This window comes from Falco biarmicus, chromosome 2 (genome assembly GCF_023638135.1).
Source record: "Falco biarmicus isolate bFalBia1 chromosome 2, bFalBia1.pri, whole genome shotgun sequence".
Lineage (NCBI taxonomy): Eukaryota > Metazoa > Chordata > Aves > Falconiformes > Falconidae > Falco > Falco biarmicus.
The window spans coordinates 18,076,520-18,098,959 of record NC_079289.1 but is presented as its reverse complement, the minus strand read 5'-3'; the positions used below and the strand labels follow the sequence as shown (position 1 = coordinate 18,098,959).

At 41.3% G+C, this 22,440-nt stretch overlaps 1 protein-coding gene across 8 annotated transcripts in view; it reads right to left on the bottom strand.

The window, feature by feature from the left end:
- Positions 1–1,527: 1,527 nt before the first annotated feature.
- Positions 1,528–22,440, bottom strand: part of ELMOD1 (ELMO domain containing 1) — a 64,522-nt gene continuing 43,609 nt past the window's right edge. For 7 of the 8 annotated variants that reach the window (XM_056327657.1, XM_056327654.1, XM_056327656.1 and 4 more), the window contains 8 exons: positions 22,042–22,139; positions 17,661–17,790; positions 14,494–14,627; positions 12,612–12,680; positions 12,305–12,328; positions 10,130–10,180; positions 8,497–8,630; positions 1,528–2,906 (listed from right to left, as the gene is read on the bottom strand). In XM_056327657.1, coding sequence (XP_056183632.1) covers positions 2,734–2,906; positions 8,497–8,630; positions 10,130–10,180; positions 12,305–12,328; positions 12,612–12,680; positions 14,494–14,627; positions 17,661–17,790; positions 22,042–22,139 — 813 coding nt within the window. In that variant the 3' untranslated portion in view covers positions 1,528–2,733. The remainder of the gene's footprint in view (positions 2,907–8,496; positions 8,631–10,129; positions 10,181–12,304; positions 12,329–12,611; positions 12,681–14,493; positions 14,628–17,660; positions 17,791–22,041; positions 22,140–22,440) is intronic. The other variant, XM_056327659.1, reaches the window with a different exon arrangement.

Here is a 22,440-nt window from a genome sequence, read left to right as displayed (position 1 = left end):
ATTGCCTGAGAAAAATACCTGTTAAAAAACTAAGGTGCCTAAGAGCTTTACAAGCCGGGCAGGCAGCACTTGCTGCCAGAGCCACACAGGGCCAGGGATGATGTTTTCCCAGCAGCGGGAGTCCAGTGGGCTTCATGGGAGCCTCTGGGAGAGATGTCAGCTAAAGTGCAGCAACCGTAAGGCTGTGGAAAGTTTTTTTGAAAAGATCCAACCTAAATTTTCTCTGCCCTTAAATAAACCAAAATCTGTACCTTGCAGTGAGTGCAAATATTTATTCTACTTTCTTGAAACAACTTTTTATACTTTTTTTTCCTGTTTCTTTCATTTTCTCCTCCCTAGGGAAAGCAGCATCCAATTCCTCACAGGTCAGTTTGGAGATTTATCAGTAACAGTGTAAATTTTAATTTTTCAAAGAGAAATTTAGGTTTGCATCATGGTAAGAGGCCATTCCTGAAGGGAAGGCAGTGTCAGACACACTGCCTCCCTAAGCAGCACACAGCCACTTTGGCAGTCACCAGGGACATCCTCTGCCCCAGGTTTGACAAGGATTTTGAGGGCAAGGATGTAACAGACCAAAGCTGAAGCACAAGCGGGCAGGATGGTAAGATCCGTAGGCATCGGCATGCAAGGGCTCCACAGGAGGAGGAATTTCACACTTAGCTTCATTAAATCCATCTCCCTGCAAGACAGGAAAAACAATCACCCAAACCAGCTAGATTATAATGACACAATCTGACACGGAGCCAGATGACTTTTTCCAACTTTATTTGAAGTTGACACCTTGAGACAAGGCATAACAACTGAGAGGATCACACCAGTAAGAAGGTAGCAGGGACCCTCATGCCTCCTTCCCCTGCAACTGCAGTGCAGAGTATTAAAAATAAACCAGCGTAGCCTAACAAATTGCAAAAGGTATTTAAGTCAGAATGGGGCAGGGAAAGGAAGCAATAGTCTAAGGTTTGAAACAATGAAAACTGTTGCTAGAAATTTATTTAAAGTGTCGTGATGCAAAGAAGTCCTCAATATCTAATGATTATAAATAACCACCTTCCAAAAATTAATGGTAGGAAGTTAAACAGGCAGTTTTTATTCCTTCCATTTCCATGCAAAATATGCAAGAGTTAATATTTCCAGTTCCATACTTCCAAGTTCATTGGAGAAAACTAATTGTCACAACACCCACAGAGCTTTCCTGATTAACTCCACGAGTGTGAATTTTCAGTACTGCAGAGAAGTCCTGATCCCCATATTAGATTTCTGTCCTCTCATTCTTTTTCTTAAATCCAAGGAGGAGTTTCTCCAAGAACTTCAACCACTCCCATTGCTTTATTTTTTAACTTATAAAGCAATAGTCCAAACTGCAACTAGAAAAGATATAAAGAACCTGACCCAAGGAAGTTCAGATCACTCCTCAGACTAGGGAAGTACCACAAAACTGTTACATCCCCTTTTACCTGACCCATTAGAGTAAAATAGCTTTCATCTGTATTCCTGCATATCTCAAAAATAAAACCCACAGTGCTTCAATTTAGAATGACATATAATTTATTCATATAATTCACAAGTAGTTGGACACTACTCAATTTAATCTCCATATGCAAGTGATTTACACAAACATATAATACTAAAATTGATTGCTTAGAAGGTAAAAAATACCATGGGTATGAAATGCCATGGTAGATGCTGTTCAATATACCACACAATCTCAGTGTCAGACACTTATACTCATTTGTTTTTAGAAAAAAGCCAGTCTGCCATTTTAAATTTTTTTTTATAAGTAGTCTGGGAAACTCACATGGTTTTGCTTTAAACCTTCTAATTAATTATTCCTCCCAGTTCTTAGGAGCTGAATTGACAACCAAAGCAACATTTTCAGTAGTTCAAAAAAATATACAGATTTTTTCCCCCCTGAATTCACTAAGCAGAATGTGACCAAATCATGTTGCCTTCCAACATGCAACAAAATAGTAAACCCTGTATATTCAAAGGAATGTGCAGGAATTTAGACCATGCTTCAGCGTGGTGGTGACAACAGTCTCATGATACAATTTTTGGCCGCTGCCAGGATGCAGTAGTTGTGACTCTGTCTGTAGTTCACTGTGAATGTATTAGCATCACCAGACCATTTGGTATTCATGCAGCTGTGGAGTCTGATTGTAATTCTGCATAAACTCTTCTCACTGAAACTTGTATCTCATAAGCCTCATTAATTCTGCATTAAGCATATAATGGCTGCATGGAGAAAATTGGACTTTAATGTGTTCGCCTGCATCAGATTAAATTACACACATTATCTTCTAGATGAGGTCCAAACATGTATTTCACTTGAAATGCCAGTAGTTATCTTAAAACATACCAAGAAGTTAAAAAGCTTTCACAATACAAGATCCAGCTACTTTTTCCACATATACAAAAACACAGCTAGAGAAATACAATTCAACTGTCAATGCTGAATTATGAGGAAAGTCTAAAAAAAATAGAAAAACCTCCGATAGCTGGACATCGATTCAGAATGTAACACTGCAATAATGAGGCAATATGAGCACCCATTTAAAATGACAAATCCCCAACAAGAGAAGCAGAAGGGGACCTAGTACGTGTGACAAAGATAGATGAATACCGCACCGGAAACATGCATACAATCATCATGGTCATTCAGTATGCTAGCAATGGTCTAAACAGTGATCTAACACAAAAGTGAGACAGTGTTTCCAAATAAAATCCAGTGAGTAACTACATATTGATTAAACTTTCTGATGCAGCAAAATGAGGGCACAGAGCCATCTCTGGGTTCTGGAGCTGTTTCAAGATTCGCTTGTGAAATTTCTCTCTGACACGATTGAACTCCATTATATCCAGCGGATCCTCTTCAATCCAGAATTTGTGGAATTCATGCATTAGGTAGCCTACAAAATAATAAAGGAGAAGTAGAAGAGATAAATACAGCAGATAATGACCACATACAAAAATTGGAGAGAAAACTGCAATTAACAATTATGATTTCCACAAAGAATCCTGGTCACTGAGGTCTGACACCTTACAACACTATACAGGGACAAGACTAAACCCATTTTGGCAGCCTCCAAATCTGACTGTTATACATCGGCAGAATTTTTCACAATAAATACAAGGAGTCACCAGTCTTGGCATATAGGTACATATATTAAAACATTAAACTAATGCGTATAAAAGCAGGGGAAGATGCTGCTGACACTGCTCCACCAGCCTTTTAGTTATATTCAAGTTCTGCCTCACAGGTATTTCCTCATGGGAACATTGCTTACTCTCCATTAAAAAAAAAAAAAAAAGAAGGTATTCATTGGTAAAGTTATCACCATGTCTGCCTTTATTAACACTTCCTCCTCATGCACAATTTTACCTTACGTGTGAGTGACCTTGCTGGAAACGTTGTTTAATAGTTATGCCTATGATCCTGAAAAGATGAATGATATGGTGATATACAGAACCACTAGCTTTGGTAAGACATCCCTGTTATAGGAACAAACTTGATTCCAAAGTGATTTTAATATACAGGCTCTGATTCAGTCCTCTACCCTCTCAGTTCTGTGCTGTCCTTGGACTCAAAGACTTTGACGGCGAAAACATTACATTCAGAACTAAGACTTCAGTGAACTGAACCCAATTGCTTAATCCCAACTTCCACAGCAGATGAAGCACTGAAGCAGTATAATTTTTCATCCCAACACAGCAAAATGTGCAAGTACCCCCAAAAGTGAGGGCATTTATTGTAGAAAAGGCTTGATTGCTTTTACACATTTATTTCTATTGTATAACAATTACAACACACATATCTAACTTAAATTTCAAGGTATATTTGCATAGTCTTATTTTTCCTCCATCATCAATTTGATAGATGTCACTTAAGAGGTACTTTAAGTACCTCTTCAAATCTCTTCCATACATTCCAACAGCCACAGGCTGTTTCAATTCAAGAGATTTTACTTTCAAAGAAAAGCACAATAAAACCCCTTTACAAAATAATGTATCACTATATAAAATACGAAATATTTTAGATCTTCATCACCAAAAATCTAGATTTCCAAGATGTATCTTCTGTACTTCAGGAATGACTGTGTTGAGCATGCCATTGAGCAATACAGTTTCACACACTGCTCGTACAATAAGAGAAGGCAACAGAGCCTAAGAGCAGTGAGCCAGCTGCAGTTCTCAGCTTCATGTTATGTCCTCATGGCCGAGAGGGCAGAAGGGTGTAGATGAGGTGACGTGGTGGATCAGTATTTAGGAGGTCCATGTAGTACAACCATTGTGTTCCTCTACCAGTTGGCTAGGCAACATAATTTTGACTTTCCAGTTCAGTCTGGCAGCCTGTAGGCATTTAATGTCACCTAATGATGTCTGGGTTTGAAGGAAATTTGAAGGAAACCTAGGATGTCTGCAGTAGGGAGAGGACAGAAACTGGAAGAGCATAAGAACAGGGATTTGTCAGACTCAAATAAATAATCTCTGGATGAATCATCCTTGTTCCAGGAAAGTTTGTATGTTAATATTTTCTCCACAATAAAGTCCATTTGATTACCAAGTTTTTCCCAGGATAACCTCAATTTTTTCCTAGAATGGCAGGCAGGGTGCGTAGGAACATCCACCACCTTCACTGGCCCATTACTACACCAGAGACCCAGGCAAGTTTTATCCCATTTCATGAAACTCATACATGCATAGGCTGTAGAGGGAAGAGCTGTCAAAATCAGCTGTCCCTCCAGTCATTACGAAGGACTGGCCATACTGGTACACAGACACACAGGTCCTAGGGCACAGTTCAGGCTCAGCCAGCAGAAGAGTCCCTCCTGCAGCCAAGACTTTGGCAGTAGCAACAAGACACAGTCAAGATACTAAAACATGTCTCTTACTCCCCCAAATTTAGTGGTGGGGGATATGAGATATGTCAAGAAACCAGAAACAAGAGGAAGATACAGAATCACAGAATTGTTTAAGCTGGAAAAGACACTTAAGATCTTTGAGTTCAATTATTAACCCAGCATTGCCAATTTCACCACTAAAGCATGTCCTTAAACACCACCTCTACACATCTTTTAAATATCTCCAGGGATGGTGACTCAACCACTTCCCTGGACCACCTGTTCAAATCCTTTCGTTGAAGAGATTCTTTCCTAATAGCCAACCTAAACCTCCCCTGGCACAACTGGAGGCCATCTCCTCTTGTCCTATCACTTTTTACTTGGGAAAAGAGACCAACCCCCACCTTGCTAAAACTTCCCCTCAGGTAGTTGTAGACAGCGATAAGGTCTCCCCTCAGCCTCCTGTTCTCCAGGCTAAGCAACCCCAGTTTCCTTAGAAGACTTGTGCCCCAGCCCCTTCCCCAGCCCCGCTGCCCTTCCCTGGACACGCTCCAGCCCCTCGACGTCCCTCCTGCAGCGAGGGGCCCGACACTGAACCCAGGGTTCGAGGTGCGGCCTCACCAGTGCCCAGTACAGGGGGCGGTCACTGCCCTGGCCCTGCTGGCCACACTGTTTCTGACACCAGCCAGGACGCTGCTGGCCCCCTGGCCACCTGGGCACACTGGGGGCTCATGCCCAGCCGGCTGTCAGCCAGCACCCCCAGGCCCTTTCCCACCGGGCAGTTCCCAGCCCCTTGCCCCAGCCTGTAGCGCTGCCTGGGGCTGGTGTGACCCACGGGCAGGGCCCGGCACTGAGCCTGGTTGAACCTCACACCACTGGCCTCGGCCCATCATCCATCCAGCCTGTCCAGATTCTTCTGCAGAGCCTTTCTACCCTCAAGGAGATCAACACTCCCGCCCAACTTGGGGTCCTCTGCAGACTCAGGGAGGGTGCACTCAAGCCCCTTGTCCAGATCATGGATAAGGATATTAAACAGAACTGGCCCCGGTACTGAGCCCTGGGGAACACCACGTGTGACCAGCCGCCAGCTGCATTGAACCCCGTTCACCACCGCTCTCCGGGCCTGGCCGTCCAACCAGCTGGTTACCCAGAACAGACTGCTCCCACCCAAGCCACAGGCAGCCAGGTTCTCCAGGAGACTGCGTGGGGAAACCTGTCAAAGGCTTTACTAAGGCCCAGGCAGACAACATCCACGGCCCTTCCCTCATCCACAAAGCCCGTTACCTTGCCGTAGAAGGAGATCAGGTCTGTCAAGCAGGACCTGCCTTTCATAACCCCCTGCTGGCTGGGCCCGATCCCCCGGTGGTCCTGTACGTGCTGCGTAAAGGCACTTGAGATGACCTGCTCCACACCCTTCCTCTGCACCGAGGTCAGGCTGGCAGCCTCTAGCTCCCCAGATCCTCCTTCTGGCCTTTCTTGCAGGTGGATGTCACGTTTGCTGACTTCCAGTCACCTGGTTAGCCAGGACTAATGATAACTGATGGGAAGTGGCGGGTCAGCACTTCTGCCAGCTCTGCCAGCGCCCTTGGGTGGATCCCATCTGGCCCCATAGACTTGTGTGTACCAAAGTGTTGTAGCGGGTGCCTGACCCTTTCCCCTTGGATTCTGGGGGCTTCATTCTGCCCCCTGCCCCTGTCCTTCCGCTCAGGGGGCTGGGTACCCTGAGCACAACTGGTCTTGCTATTGAAGACTGAGACAAAGGTGGCATCGAGTACCTCAGCCTCTTCCTCGCCCTTTGTCACTGTGGTTTCCCCCACATGCAATAGAAGACAGAGATTCTCCTTAGCCCTTCTCAAGTATTTACAGAAACATTTTCTGTTGTCTATTATGGCAGTAGCCAGATTAAGTTCTCACTGGCCTTGGTCCTTCTCATTTTCTCCCTGCATAACCTCACAGCTTCCTTGCAGTCCTCCTGAGTTGCCTGCCCCTCCTTCCCAGGGTCATCAACTCTCCTTTTTTTTCCCCCCTGAGTTCCAGCCAAAGCTCTCTGTTCAGCCCGGCTGGTCTTCTACCCCACGGGCTTGTCTTCCAGCATATGGGGACAGCCAGCTCCGGCGCCTTTAAGATTTCTTTCCTGGAGAAGGACTGGCCTTCCTGGACCCCTTTGCCCTTCAGGGGTGCCTCCCAAGGGACTCTGCCAACCAGGCTCCTAATCAGACCAACATCTGCCCTCCGGAAGTCCAAGGTGGCAGCTCTGCTGATCCCCCTCCTTACTTCTCCGAGAATGAAAAACCCTGTCATTTTGTGATCGCTATGCCCAAGACAGGCTCCAGTCATCACATTCCCTGCCAGTCCTCCTCTGTTCACAATCAACAGATCCAGCGAGGTGTCTTCCCTAGTTGGCTGGCTCACCAGCTGTGCCTGGAGGTTATCTTCCACACACTCCAGGAACCTCCTAGACTGTTTTTCTCTCTACTGTACTGTATTTCCAGGTAAGGTGAAGTTTCCTGCAGAACAAAGGCTAGGAACTAGGAGATATGGGAGCCAAACCAATCATACTATATACATCAATTCATAAGGCCACAGGCATGTCAGGTACATGGTGAAAAGACAATAAACTTTCCTATCAAAAGATGACCTGAAGACGTGTAAGTGCAGATTTAGGTAGGTACTTACCTGTCTTTTCTTATTTTTCAAGCCAAGCACCACCAATGACAAAAGATTAGCAGCTGAACTGCCCAGAGTTCATACCACCAGCCTACCTAGGGAAGCAACCCAGAAACAACTGCAAAAGTGTGAGCTCTGCTACAGTATGGTATCTGCCCACATAAGATTTTGGGTGAATGAGTCTTATTAATAGCATCCTTATTCTGAAAATTCAGTACTGTTTTAATGGAAGAGATGCACAAGACACTAACATTTGCTATTTATCCAGTTAAGCAATAAGAAAATATTATAGCTGCAAACAAAAATCTGTTATCCAAGTAGCCAGACTTAAAAAAAGAACACCCACACCAAACAAAACCCCAAAAACAACAAAACCTCTGCAGTTGTCGTGTGGAAGAAAGCATGTCTTGACATCTTATTATCAGTTTCTTGCCTATACATTGAAAAATATTAGAAGTTTTGCTCTCAGTTTGCAAGGATACACAGCTAGCCTGTGCTGTAGAAGGGGTACTTAATACATGGGAAAGGACTAAGAAAGCATTATTTTGAGGAGGGGGCAACTCTACTGAAGGGTGGAGGCTAACTCTTGAATGTAGATACAAATACCTTAAAGACAGTTGAATTCATGGGGAAGCAATGTCCAGAAGCTCTTTAAAGTACATTTAGTTTATTATTATTATTTAAAACCACTCTATGAAGACAGGAAGGTCATTTGTTCAGGCACTTGGTGGGTTTTTTTTTGTTTGCGGGGTTTTTTTGGGTGGTGGCAGTGGTGTTTGGTTGTTTTGTTTCACCCCTTCATTTAGTAGTGGCATCCATCACAACTAAGAACTGAATCCAATTATCATAAATACATGAGAGCAAGACTAGCATGACAGTCTGTGCTGTGTCAGCAGATTATTATTATTTTGTAAAAAGCATGGGTAGTAAAAAAAGTGTTAGCAGGAATAAAAATTACCTATTTTCCACCCCCTGCCCCCCTGCCACTTACAGAATGTCTGCTGAAAGTGAGTTAGTGTTGGTGCTTCTGGAGCAACATTGTAGAAATGGGTCTTCAGAGCTCCACTCACAAGCAGGTTGTATGCCAGGTCTGTTATGTTAATGCCCACAATAGCAAAGGAATAGCTGTAAGAAAAAGAAGCAGCAACATATAAGAAAGAAGTGAACTACAAAATACACTGTTGACACTGACATTGCAGTTTTTGCCTGCTACTAAGGTGTATTAATTCTCTCCTTTGTAGGTTTCCAAGGTGGAGGGTGTGAAAAACAAGAAAAACATCCTGCTAGCTTTGTATGCTCTAATGGCAGTGTTTCCCTTGTGAAACATATGGTTGCAGCGAAAACGGGAGTTTTATCACTATGCCAGGATAGGATTTTCAGTGGAGCCGCACAGATTAATTCCTATGGAATAAGAACAAGCCCAGACATCCCTGTACTCCTACACTTGCCTCTGACACAGGGCAAGCACTCCACACGGTGGCTGTGTCTGCAGGGTGACCCATCATTTGCTATTTTAATCCATCTGTCCCACTGGAATTCATTACCTACAGTTAGGAGCATCAGGTTTCAACGAGTCCTATACAGGCATTCATACAGCTAAAAAGCCTGTGAAAAAGATCCAGCTGAGTCACCTCCAATTTCTTCCTAACAGAGAACTAGACACTCAGGCCAGAAAACAGGCAAAAACCTAAATCAGAGCACACTGGAAACAGAAATAAGAAAACGAGACTCATGAAGCAAACTCCTGCTAAGAGATATCAACAAGAAACGTATATTAAGGCAAATCAGAACTCAGAAATCTGAAGTTATTTCTTAATTTGTGAGCCTGTTGCATAAAGAACTTGACATTTCTGGCAGTGACTATTTCCCAAGAAAACATATAATATCCCACACTGACATTTAGAGATAGAAGCAAACTTGTTTAGTTGTTCAGCATTTTTTCCCCCCTCCTCTAGACACAGCTGTCCAGTTCTATAGATTGTCCTGGATATTTTTTCAACTGTATCTATCACGCAAACCCAAATACTTTCATTTTCTTTAATCTTTCATATATTATAGGAGGAAAAAATAATAAAAGGTCCAGAAGTTAACTGCATCATGAGGCCCACTGGCAAGTTTCACAGAAAAGTGAAAGCTGGGCATTAAAATGTTGTATTACAGATTTTCTGATACACCGAGAAGGAACATGCAGTTCTATACTCATGAATACTGCAACTGTACCAAACCTACTAAAGAATAAAAAAACCCTCACTACAATTTCTTCTGTATTATACCTTCCTGAAAGCAGATCAGAACCTGGCTGTGACAGTAAAAAGTAAGACTCTATCACATTATGTGTTAAGAAGATTAAACAGTTATTCATCACTGCACTATTCATAGCATAGAGAGAAAGCTTCTCCTTGCTACGACTTTTTTGGGTTACTTTTCTCTAATACATACTTCAAACTCTTTTTTCCAGTAATCTTTGATCAAAATCAAGGTGTGGTTAAGACAATACATGTTAGTACATACACTGAAATTTCCTTTAAAAAGTAACCAGGAAATATCTTTCTCCCCCCTCAAATATACAGCATCATTGTTAACTGTTGTGGTTTTGGCAACTTTAAGAAGATTTTTCAACTTACCCAATTGCCTTATCAAACTTTTTCTTCTCCCATTCAGCTTTGCTGTATTGGCTGATAGGGAAAAAAAAAAATTAAATCCAGATATTGCCATGCATTACTAAGTGACAAATATTTTCTTTCCATTTCTTTGATATTATGATATTGACTGAACATGGTATTTTAACTCAATTGAGACTGCTAATCAGATTTAACTCTGCTTCTGACTGAATGCATTTTAGTATAAAAAGACTTGAAATTGTTAACTGGCTTTACAATATTGCTGATAAACTTGTCCCATCATCGCAAAGTATGTGCCTACAACAATGCTCTCAGTAGAAGCCAGTTATTTTCTATATTGATCGCAAAGATGATCCACTTCAATTAAGTCTGAGCTATTAAAAAAATTGAAAATACTACATTTCTTTTCACTAACCAAAGATAGGTTCAGTTTGTCTTTTCAAAGATATACATGACACTCATCACTGGAGGCATGATTCACCTGAGGCATCAAAAATTAACAGTGCTCCCTTGATAGAAAATTTTTATGTCCAGCCAAATTAGAAACCATTCAACAGCCAAAAAAATAAGGAACAGTATTTCCTGTTTGGCACAATAATGCAGAATGTTTCAAGGACACAGAAGGTCCCTCCCTTAAAATAAAATTAGTTGGGAACAGATTGATTTCAGACTAAATTTCTGCTGTTCAACAACATTTTTATTTAAAAGAGTTGCTGCAACCAGCCGACATCCCACTAAACAGATTTTAACATGCTCAAATGGAGCAAGTTTAGCAGAAACCACTGCCTGCATTTACCATCAGCTAAAAGCAGGCACAGAACTGACCCTAACCAGTGGGCTACAACTTAAACATTCCTGTGGGAGTTTTGCCTTGGTAAGGCAGATCAGAGTTTGCAAGCTCGAGATCCCAAATTATAGTTATGCGTGAAAGCGCTGTTCTTGGACTATACTGAAACTACAATAAGTATATATTACACTAAAAACAATCCCCTGAGCTTCATCTAAGTATTGTATTTAGAAACAGCTGCCATTAAGTATTTAAAGTGCCAATAGGTTCACACCCATCCTGAGCTGAGTGTTACCAGGTGGCATACGCGAGGACAAAGCTTAGCATACAGGAATACATCAGTCTTCACTCATTCTCTAAAATCTTAACCATCTTTGAAGGCTGTGGCATAACATCAGTTACAAAACCCCAAGCAAACGCTGAATAATAAAGGTGGCACATGTACACATGTAGGATGTGTACAAGTTCAACAAAACAGAAATTACATTGATCATGAACACATCAGAAACCAGCACGGCTGCTAAGCAACCATACCAGGAGGAACACCATGGGCACCACCAGCAACATCTACCTTCTACTGAATGCTCCTTCAAGAGATAGAAATTGCACATGCTCACACTCCAAGACAGTCTGGTAATCAAACATGTTAATGAAGAACACTAACGTGTTCCAAGTGCTTTTTGCCACAGAATTACCATTGTAAACTGAACCACAAAATACTGAGGAGATCAAAAGCTTCACAGGATTCAGATGTGCACCTGCTATATAGATATCCAACATTACTGGCAGAAAAAATGTGTCTTTTAAAGCAACTGATCACTATGTAACTGGCTAAGAGTTATTTCCTCCCCACTCCCCCAACAATTATGGAATAAATCTTCTACCCACAGATCATTCACAACACAAAATTCCTGCTTCTTGAAGGTACCTGATCTCTCAACAGTTAGGACAACGGACTAGCCAGATTAGACCCATCATTAGTCAAGGCATACAGAGTATGTGACTAGAAATAAAGGGGCTCTTCAGCTGTGCTAAGTCCTTGGCCTCAACTACTTTTGATTATCAAATTAGTCACAGCTGTTGTGATCATAGTGGCACTGCTTAGAGTTTTTTCCTACATGTAAAAGTCACACAAATTTTGTTTGTTAAGCCTGGTACTAAATAGGTCTAAAATACAGTGCTTTAGCTACGTCAAGCAAGCTTGTATACAAGCGTCCTCACAGGCAGCCAGTGCTGCACCATCAGCTACGTTTGAGTTAACTTTAGAGAAAGGAATGTGGATCTCTGTGTTGCGACAGAGACTTTTCAGTTTAACATGCCAAATTGCAGTATGGTTTGAACTTTATTTACATGTATGGTATCATAAAACTAAGAAAAAAGAAAAAAAATACCTTAGTTCCTTCTTAGTGACTTCCCTTCATTATGAAAAGACAAAAGAATTAAAAGAAAGGTAAATAAAAACACAAAATCACTTGAAATTAGAAGACTAAGTGAAAACATTTAACACTTTATTTCTAAGATTTGATATACAAGTTTGCTTCTTGAACTTGATCAGTTTTCTGGATCAGTACTTGAAAACAGAGATCATGTGGCAATACCCAAACATAACCCAACTAGAAGATAAAAACCCCAGCCCCCTTCCCCAAACACCAGCCAGCACACTGCACTCAAGTTATTTTTTCTTGTTGCCAGCATTACCTGTATTTAGGCTGAAGAGAATCACAGAGAACTTCCTGAGCTACCTCAGTGTCCCATTCTGCAAAATACCTGTAGATATATATGGTTAGAATAAATTGTTAAAGAAACAATTTTTAAAAAAATCATTTTAAGTCATACCAAGCTGTCTATGCACACCCTTTTAAATAGTCACTACCTGCGTTATGCAGTATGAGTAGCATTTAACCAGTTAAATTCACTGAGCTACCACTCTGACCCCAAGATGAAAGTTAGAAGCAGCCTCAAATTGCAAGTGCAATCCTGTAAGTGCTTAGTGAATGCGCATTACTGAAGTTCCCTTTCTACCCACCCTACAGAAAATCAGTTGCTTATTACCAGAACATGTTCGCTGCTTATGAGAAAGAGAAAGCTCTTTCTCATCTTGCTCATGAGCTCAAGAGAAAGCAGTTGAGGCTTCTTGACCTGGCAGATTTATTAAGCAAGATAAGAGTTATCACAGGAGACTGAGAATGAAATACATGATAGGGATTCATCTCCAATAGAAGTTCAAAGCCAGAGTCAAGAGTTCAGACCTTCAGCTGAGCTTTACTAGAGAACAACATACGGACAGTAGATGATTTATATCCTTAAAGTCTGTAAAAGCAGAAAAGTATTCTTTTTCCCCCTCATTGGGAGATGTTATTTTACCAAATGATTCTAAGTTATGTAATTACCAGCAGCAGATACAAGGGCTGGAGGAAGTAACAAACATTGACAGATTCCCAAATTACCAACCACAGATACCAACACAGGTACCAACACCTGGTGTGCATCAGGCTGAAAAGTGACGTAAACTCAGTGCTTCATTCTGAATGTCAACAGAAACTGAAGTAGTAGTCCAACTACAGAAACCTGCCATCAGTGGCTGATTTTCAAGTGTCTTTCTGTCCTGGTTTCAGCTGGGACAGAGTTAATTTCATTCCCAGTAACTGGTACAGTGCTGTGTTTTGGACTTAGTATGAGAATAGTGTTGGTAAGACACTGATGCTTTGGTTGCTGCTAGGCAGCGCTCACTCCGAATCCAGGACTTTCAGTTCCCCGTGCTCTGCCATGGAGCAGGTGCACAAGAAGCCGGGAGGGAGCACAGTCAGGGCAGCTGACCTGAACTAGCCAAAGGGGTATTCCATACCACAGAACGTCATGCTCAGTATATAAACTGGGGGGAGTTGGCCGGGAGGGGCTGATTGCTGCTTGGGGACTGGCTGGGTATTAGTCAGTGGGTGGTGAGCACTTGTACTGTGCATCGCTTGGTTTTCTTGGGTACTATTCCTCTTTTCCTCTCTCATGACAATTACTAATATTTTATTTTAATTATTAAACTGTTCTTACCTCTACCCACAGGTTTCACCTTTTTCTGATTCTCCTCCCCATCCCACTGGGGGCATGTGTGTGCGTGTGTGTATGAGTGAGCAGCTGCGTGGTACTTGTTTGCCAGCTGGGGTCAAACCACAACATTTGCTTAAGAATTCAGCATGAAATTCCCAAATAAGAAAACTGAGCAGTAACATAATCCTCCCACCTACCCAATTCCAGGACATTTTGTTTAATGAGATCTAGATATTGGTGAAAATATACTTTACAGTTTCTTTCTTGTGGGAAAAGTGCCAATTTAACTGTGTCACAGAGAAACTAAAAAAAAAAAAAAAAAAGTGCAGTATTTTCAAGTTGAATTAGGAATACTGAAAGAAAAGAGACCCCTTCAAGAAGAGAAACCCTCCAAAAACTGGGCTAGCAAATAATTTTTTTCTATGAAGACCCTAACATTTTTTAAGTTATTCCCACAGACTTGCTAAAAATCTGCAAGTAATGCTGCTTTTCACGACTTCAGACACACATAAACCCATTCACAGAGGAACATACTTACACCAAGTTATATAATCCCAGGAGACCCATCCCTCTAAAGTCTGTTTTAGGATCATCACCTTGGAAACCAATTTCACACCACTGCTTTGAAATCCGAGCTTTCAGTGGGGAATTGGGCTTCAAGCATTTCCACAACTAGGAAGATTACAGGTAAAAACATAATTAAACATCCACATGTTAGTACATCTTTTTCTTCTTTTTAAACCAAGCTAAGATGTTACATCACTGCACTGCTATGCCAGCAACCCAAACAAAATCAAATTAAATTCTTGGGGGTGAGAGGGTGGGGGGAATCCCAGACCACTCTGAAGTATTGCAGATGTTTCAGCCATACAAGGCTCTTCCAACCTTATCAGCAGCTGCTGGAACATCTCACACAAGGACTTGTTTTGCTCATGCTTTGTGCATCAAACTAGCCTCTGCCTCCATAAGCAGAGACAGGAATGGACTGGAATTTGGTTATAAATCACTGACAGAAGCAGGCAATCATCCCTCAGTCCCTGAGGCTCTGCAGCAATCTTTTCTCCAGCATCTTTTGCAAGTCTCTGGAAAGGTTATAAATCGAGAGTGCTGACTTGGCTACCACAGTGCTGAAAAGCAAATCTGAGCATGTAAAAAAAAATAAAAATATCCATACAAGAATAGTATGTGCCACCTTCATATTTAACTAAGGGGTAAATCATTCATTGATCTTGCATTAAAAAAAAGGCCAAAAAAAAAGGACAAAGTGATTTAATAAGCCAGATGCTCAGCTGGAATAAATCCACTTGGTTGCACTGGTCCAGCAACTTTAGCGCCTAAATATCATGTTGCTAGGCACCTAGAAGCAGCCTAAATTGACACATCTGACAAATCAATACCTTTCTGTACATCTCATGTGCCATATCACAAACTCATCCTTTCCAAAGTGTGTTAAGAAATCAGGTGTTCTCTGTAAAACATGAGTTGGTGAGTCTCAAGAAATGCACTTCGACAAAACCTACCCAAGGGAAAGAGCTGTATGCCTATTTTCCAAATAAAACCCCCATAAATTTTATTAATTTTAGCAATTCTAACTGCATTTAAAATGAAGTGCCTTAGGAAGGCTAAAATTTTAATGGTTCTCTTTGTAATGACTGCATAAAGCATCGTTGTTTAAATCCTGTTTGCATCTTGTTCATCCATCAATAGTAAATACAGTATTATTCATTAGTTGAAACACATTAAATTAATCTTTCTCTCATTCATAAAGTGCCCTCCTGATAAACATGAATAAATGATAGACACTAGGAACTTGAATTACCCATTGCAGGAATCACTTAGCAGAATGCCTAGAAGGAATGAAAACCAACTGACCTATTCTTCCCCAGCCTGGGTTGAAAACCAAATGAAACCTTTGGACATATTTCTATTTGACATGAGAATTCACAAAAGCAAAATGCCTGCTGTAAAGAAGTGCTAATACACAGGTTACACTGGAGGCAGATGGTGAACTGATCCTTTCTTCAACATTATGAATTTTACAGCATAAGCTGCACTGTTTAATCTTCCCTCTTGCTCAGGTTTCCATTCTGCTTTTATTCTCACACAGTTATGTTTTTAAAGCACTCACATGACCACACATAATTTCTGACATGACTCTCAGGAGCATCTAAGAACCAGGACCTGGCCCTCAGGCTGAGTGGCCAGGAAGGAGACCACAGCCAGCTCCTTGCTTCTCACCTGTGATCCCATCCTCAGGCCCAACTTTTGTTCTCTGGGCAGTCCAGATGCCCAGTGTATTTAGGAATGTTTTCCTGGAGCCAAAGGCGATCATTAAACCTGCAGCCAGGTACCTGGCATTTTCAGGAACCAATATTGTATCCTGGAACCTTGGAGGTCCCACCTCCAAGATACAGGCTTACTGAGTAAATCTGTGTGTCCTTTTAGTTAAAGCCCACTCCACGCCCGGAGGAGTCCATCTGCTCCATCCTACCTGGTGACTAGAGCAGTCCTTCAGGGATAGCTCTGGATTTTGACTCCTCAGCAAGACCCCCACCTCCCAGCAAGGAGCCAACTTTAAAGACAGCTTTCCAGACACCTACAGGAACTCTTTGACCATTTGAAGCATTTTTCAGATATAGTCATTTGCATCCATAAGTGCTTATGTATGATGCCTACTGGGATTTTTTTTAAAGTACCCAAAAGCCCAAGGAACTAAGGTAAATTTCTAGAATCTCCCACTGTAACTTGTGCAAAGAACTACACTGCAAGCCAGAGCGTGGAAGACAGCTTCATCATCATGTGCTCTAAAAATCCCAGCCAAGGTCAGATGGGGACAAAAGATAAGAAGTGTTTGAGTTTTCAATACTTTTTTTGAAAATATTTTAGAAAACCCAAAAATGTGTTATGTTTTTATTAAAACCTCTGAAAATTCTGCAAGATGGAATTTTACTTGTAGCTAAGCTCATTATCACTATTTTATGTTTCTTGCCATTTCTCTGAAGCATCTTGCACTAGCTATGGTCAGAAACAGGATAAGAAGAAATACTGGGACTTGCTATTAAGACTATTTTCCACCCCCTTTATTCTTTTCTCAGTTCCTTTCCCATATAAGAGCTCTCTAGCTCTCACTCTGCTTATGACTTCAAGATCATCTTCCTGAAAAAAATAATTTTATCATCTGCTCCAGTGCAAGGCTTTCCTGAAAGCATGAGGTAAGTAAAAGCATTAAGTCACCCTTCCATCCCACACAATGAAAGCTAGAGGTTTGCCATTGGGATACATAGACGGTATCTTCAAAAAATAAAAGAGATTGAAAGGGGGGGAGGGAAAAAAAAAAAAAAGAAAAAAGACAAGTTTATTCCAGTTAAGAAAGAAAAATACTGTCCTCACACTGAAGAAAGGTGTACTGAAGTAGAACATAGGGCTATTTTTCCAGAGCTTACAGTACAGAGCTATTATCTGCAGTAAGAGCTTGGTATCCACTGCCTAGATACAGTCAAGACAAGGGACACACATTCATCAACCAGGGAGTAAGCTGCTTGCTTGTCAGGTGTTACACCCAGACCAGATTAATATGCTGTATAGCCTTATCTTAAAACAGGTACGCAATGGAGGAAGGTGACAATACCTCTTGATGTTTTACAGACCTTTATAAACCAGGCTGTTTGGAGCCAACATGAATAAAGGATGCCCTTAAGTGCCTACCTTCACAAGCATTTCCTCATGTTGCGGATTCTCTGAATCATATGGCTCTCTGCGCAGCTTTTCAACCTCTGCAATCAGATTTCTGTACCCCACAATCTGCAGCAGGCATGCCTGAAGAGATACTGCCAACCTCAGGGGGAAAAGCAGCAACACAATCTAACTCAATCACATGTAGCCATGAAACAGCACAACCATGTACATACCTATTTAATATATGTTACATACATTATACATATACATATAATATATGTTACATCAATGAGTTGGTACTCTAACAATTTCATTACAATGGGAGAATCCCCAAAAGATCAATATTAAATTAAACAAGGCCTTGTGAAATGCACAGTGTTATTTAGTGCCTTCCTCAGATGATAAAATTTAGATTTTTTTTTAAACTTTGAACAGTGAATTTTCACATTGAAGTCTCATTATAACTACACACAGCAGCACTGAATGCCTGCGTCAAGCAAATCACCGAATCCTTTCCCCTATTCAAACGGCAGGTTCTCAAACAATGCCCCAAGACCAGAGACACAAACTTAAAAGCGGGGGAGGGGTGAGGAAACTCTGCAGAAAGCTAAAAAAATTCATTTTCCTAGCATGCCACAAAAGCTAGCATAAAAAAGCCAAAACCCCAAAGTAACATAGTTGAAAGATCTGCCTCTAGGCAGCATTTTTTTCTGGTCTCCTGTTAAGAATCACTATAATGGCTCTCTTTCCATTGTAATGCAGATTTTATGTTTCCTTTTTACGTTTCCTGATGCATCATTAAAAAAATCCACCAAACACACCAAAAAAAACAACTCTGAAAAAACAACACAAAACCCTCATATTTGATGTAGCTCCCAAGGCTCTAAATTACAACAGCTTACTCAGTTTTAGGTTAAGCTTTTATAATATTCAATAGAAGTCATGCAGTACACAGTTGCCACGCTCATAAGAATATTTAATTGTATATGGGAATAAATCCTTTCATTTTTACTAATTTCTGAAATTATATGAATGCCTAATATTAATTTGTAGGGCACAGCTAAATCTATACCCTTGTTGCTCTGTGGAACACAAAGCACTGCACTGATACTAAGCTGCACAAGTTCCTCATCTGTCCTGTTTCATATACAGAAACATTTTGTTTATTCTGTAATACTGTTAGATTTTCTAAGCAGAAGGATTTTCACTACTTATCTTTTTATATTAATCTACAGAATCAGAGATGTCATCATTAGGCCATTTCTCTTGTGGCAATTTTATGCTATTTAGGGTTATAATCCTTTAAGAATAACCTATGCAGTGTCTTCCCTCCCTTTGGTTGTTGGTTCCCCCCCCCACGCATCACTCACTGTACCCTACAGTTTTACAGAAAGGCTGCATTTCAAAGAAGGCTGAAAAGCCTGACAAGACTGCATGTCAATTACTGTAGTGCATCACTAAACCACAGCTTGTAATGTTTTTAACTATTCCATGACCTCAGAGTAGTTTAGAGCACAACACCACAGGCAGTAGCAAAACAGATCAGATTAATATTTAAAAAGTAAGTATAACTAAGTTCCAAGTTGCACAACATATACAAAGCAGGCCATATTTGCACTTTATCTAAAGCCAGTGAAATGCTCCATGCAATGTTATTCATGGGTGGTGGGTGGGTGGTGGGTGTGGAATTAGCTTCCCCACTCTCCTATCAGTTAAGCTTTTACTCTCCTTCCTGCCAAACAGAGGATATGCGTGAGCTGCTGATGCCCCACACCTCCTCATTGACATCCCTGTGCTGGTGGCAGCAGTTCTCGAAGCACAGGAGCAACCTGCTTGGACTTGCACAGCCATCACACTCTGCTCCAGGTGCTCCACCAGATGGAGGAGAGTCCAAAACTGGGAGTATTTCACAGACTGCTTCCATAGTTAGTGCACGTGTCACCACCTGGTTACTCAGCCTACTTGTTCCCACCACTAAATATACACATTTATCTCAGAGGCATTGATAAAGGGAAATAACTGCGGGCTGCCTCCTCTTCAGGTCACAGCAATCCCCAGCCTTTAGGAACAGCTCAGTGCAAACACCCCTGGGATGCTAGTTCAGCGCTGCAAAGATGCTACATTAACAAAAATGACTGCATACAGATTTGCAGAAACACATACAGCATGACATATGTCCCCTTGTCCTTACCCCAGGAGATTTCAGTTCTCTACTATGCAAGGGAAGGCCAGAGCTTCAGAACAAGACAGTGTGGATGCAGGGTTTTTTTATGTTCAAGAGTAGGAAAGCCAATGAATTTCCCTTAATCCTGGCTAAAGAAATAGCTGACCGGCTGAAACTTCTCCAAAAAACTTTAGTAAAAAATAAATGGCTTTTACATGTAAACTTTAAGCATCTGCACTGAAGTTTTAACAGAACTGTAATAAATTTAATACAAGGAGCAATTTAGTGACAGGGTGTGCTTCTCTGTATGCTGCACTACTTTTCACATCCCGGGCCCCCATTCCTCACTGTTTTGAGAAAATATTTCACCAGACTGCATGGAGTGTATGAGGGGGAATGGGGATGAAAGCTTCAGTCCAGCAAAATGTTGAATGCAAGGGTTCTAGCCCCAGAGCAATTAGGCATTTGTTCTGAGCTAAGCACATGAACACCACTAGCATTAAACAAAAAAAGATAGTTCAGTCGTGGGGTTTTTTTTGTTGTTGTTTTCTAATATTAGGACCAGATCACTCAAAACATAACTTCAGGTTTAAGGGACTGATTCAAGCAAGCATAAATCATTTGCACCCTTGCACTGTCTCTTCTGGAAGACAGCATTTCTTCAGACACCAAAGGCAATGCCATGAGAAGAATCAGGTGGTGATCTCCAGTGTCATACAAAATACCATTTTAATGAATTCCTTGTTTTTCCTTGAATTATTCCACCCAGTTACCCAGGGGTCCAACACTGAGAAGTGAGTACTTGAATCAGCCTGATTGCTAATGCTGCAGTTACTGATATCCACAGGCCAGGCTCTGAACTGTGCACGTTTACATCCTACAGTTTTTCCTTGTATGTCATCTTTGCTAATTTTGCCGTCACTGATTTTTTTTTCTGAATTTCAGCTATCTGCATCCTGTGCAATACAAGAGTACCAGAACTGCGATACCCTCCTCAGATGGCCAGCCTTGCAGCAGGGCCTTGCACCTACTTGAAGCAGTTGCTTTTTCATTGCCCTCCCTTTGAAAGTTGTGTGGGCAAGGTCCTGTGAGGAGACACCCCTGGAAAAGCTCTGCGCCCACTCCCAGGAAAACCTCACAGGGCTTCTCATCTATGAAAATTAGGTGCTCTCTTTGTTTTGTTTCTCTTACTTTCTTCCCTTCTTTAATGGTTGGGCTGCTATTTTTTCCATCCAGGTAGACAGTGGTGATGTCCACAACAGTTGTCTCTCAAGTCAGAGAGACACTCAGTGTACTCTGTTTCCTTTATGATCAGTAAAGCCTCATTTTAGGAATACAGAGTTACTGTCTTTTTCACTGGGGGGCAGTGCTGGGGGGTCATTTCTGTAATGAAACAACAAAAAACTATTATATTTTTCCAACTGAGATTTTGGGTTTTGTTGTTGCCTTAGGACCACCTTAACTGTTGATGCTGCTGACCACTTAAAGAAAAGCAGCTATCAATTTATGGATGCCTATGCTGGATTATGTATATCTATTTCAGGTTTGGGAAGAGGAGTGAACTTCAGACTGATCAGCTGAATAACACAACCCTCAACATTTCTCACACAGATTCCTGACCTAGAAAGTTTTGTGCCTTAAGCTAGGGGCTGAGAGGTAAGGCCACCACAAAAGTGGTATCACCTACTTTTGAAATATATGCTTGTAATTACAAAGGTTTGTGTCAGTTTCTTCTTACCACTAACATCTTGTGCCATTAAAAAAATACCAGCTGTATTGTATTATTAAAACTTGTGTTTGGATAATTAAAGGCAGTTTTCAAACATAAAACAGTATACAGTTTATATCAGTTACAACCAGATGACTTCTTCCCTACTCAAAAAGCCACATACAGCCTTGCCAAGAAGCCACCGTTGCCGCTGCCAGGACCCACCTGCCTTGGAGGTATGGGTGCCCTGGGGAAGTGGCCCCCATAAAAATCAATGCATCAAGAATATACTAAGAATGATTCAGGAAACAGCAAAATATAAGAGACTCAGGACTTGCCTATTACAGTCACCATACAAGAGCATTCATTTTTCCATCGGCTTTTCGACAGCAAAGCTTAAGTTGGAGTTTTATGCTGAAAGACAGAGTTCATCTTCAAATTTTGTGCCACAGTAAGTATAGAGCATCAGTACTCCATAGACCTAGGCACTAAGAAAATTAATAATTCCTGTTTGTTATGTAGGGAAACCATGAACTTACTGTGGATTTATATCTGGATTAATCCTTTTCAGTTCCATGATGTCATCTATCGTTTTCTCAATAGCATCAGGGTGAACACTTACTGAAGTTTGCAGCCGCTAAAAAGAGGTTTTAAACACATATTAATTCTTATGGAAGCTATTAACCAATGCAAGTTAAACAACAGTAAATTTGATACCCCAAAGCTTCTAAGATTAAGAGCCCAGAAGACCCAACTCTCTCTCTATATCCCCCCCCCTTTCCAGTCTATTCAACCCTACTGACTAGTTTCAGAGTACTAGCCCCATAAGAACTTCAATTGCTTTACCATGCCCTTGTAGTCTGTCTATCACAGTTCTGTAGCAGCTGCCAGTAAAGATGATCTGCACTAAGGTGTTTGATCACGAAGCAGCTTCAGAC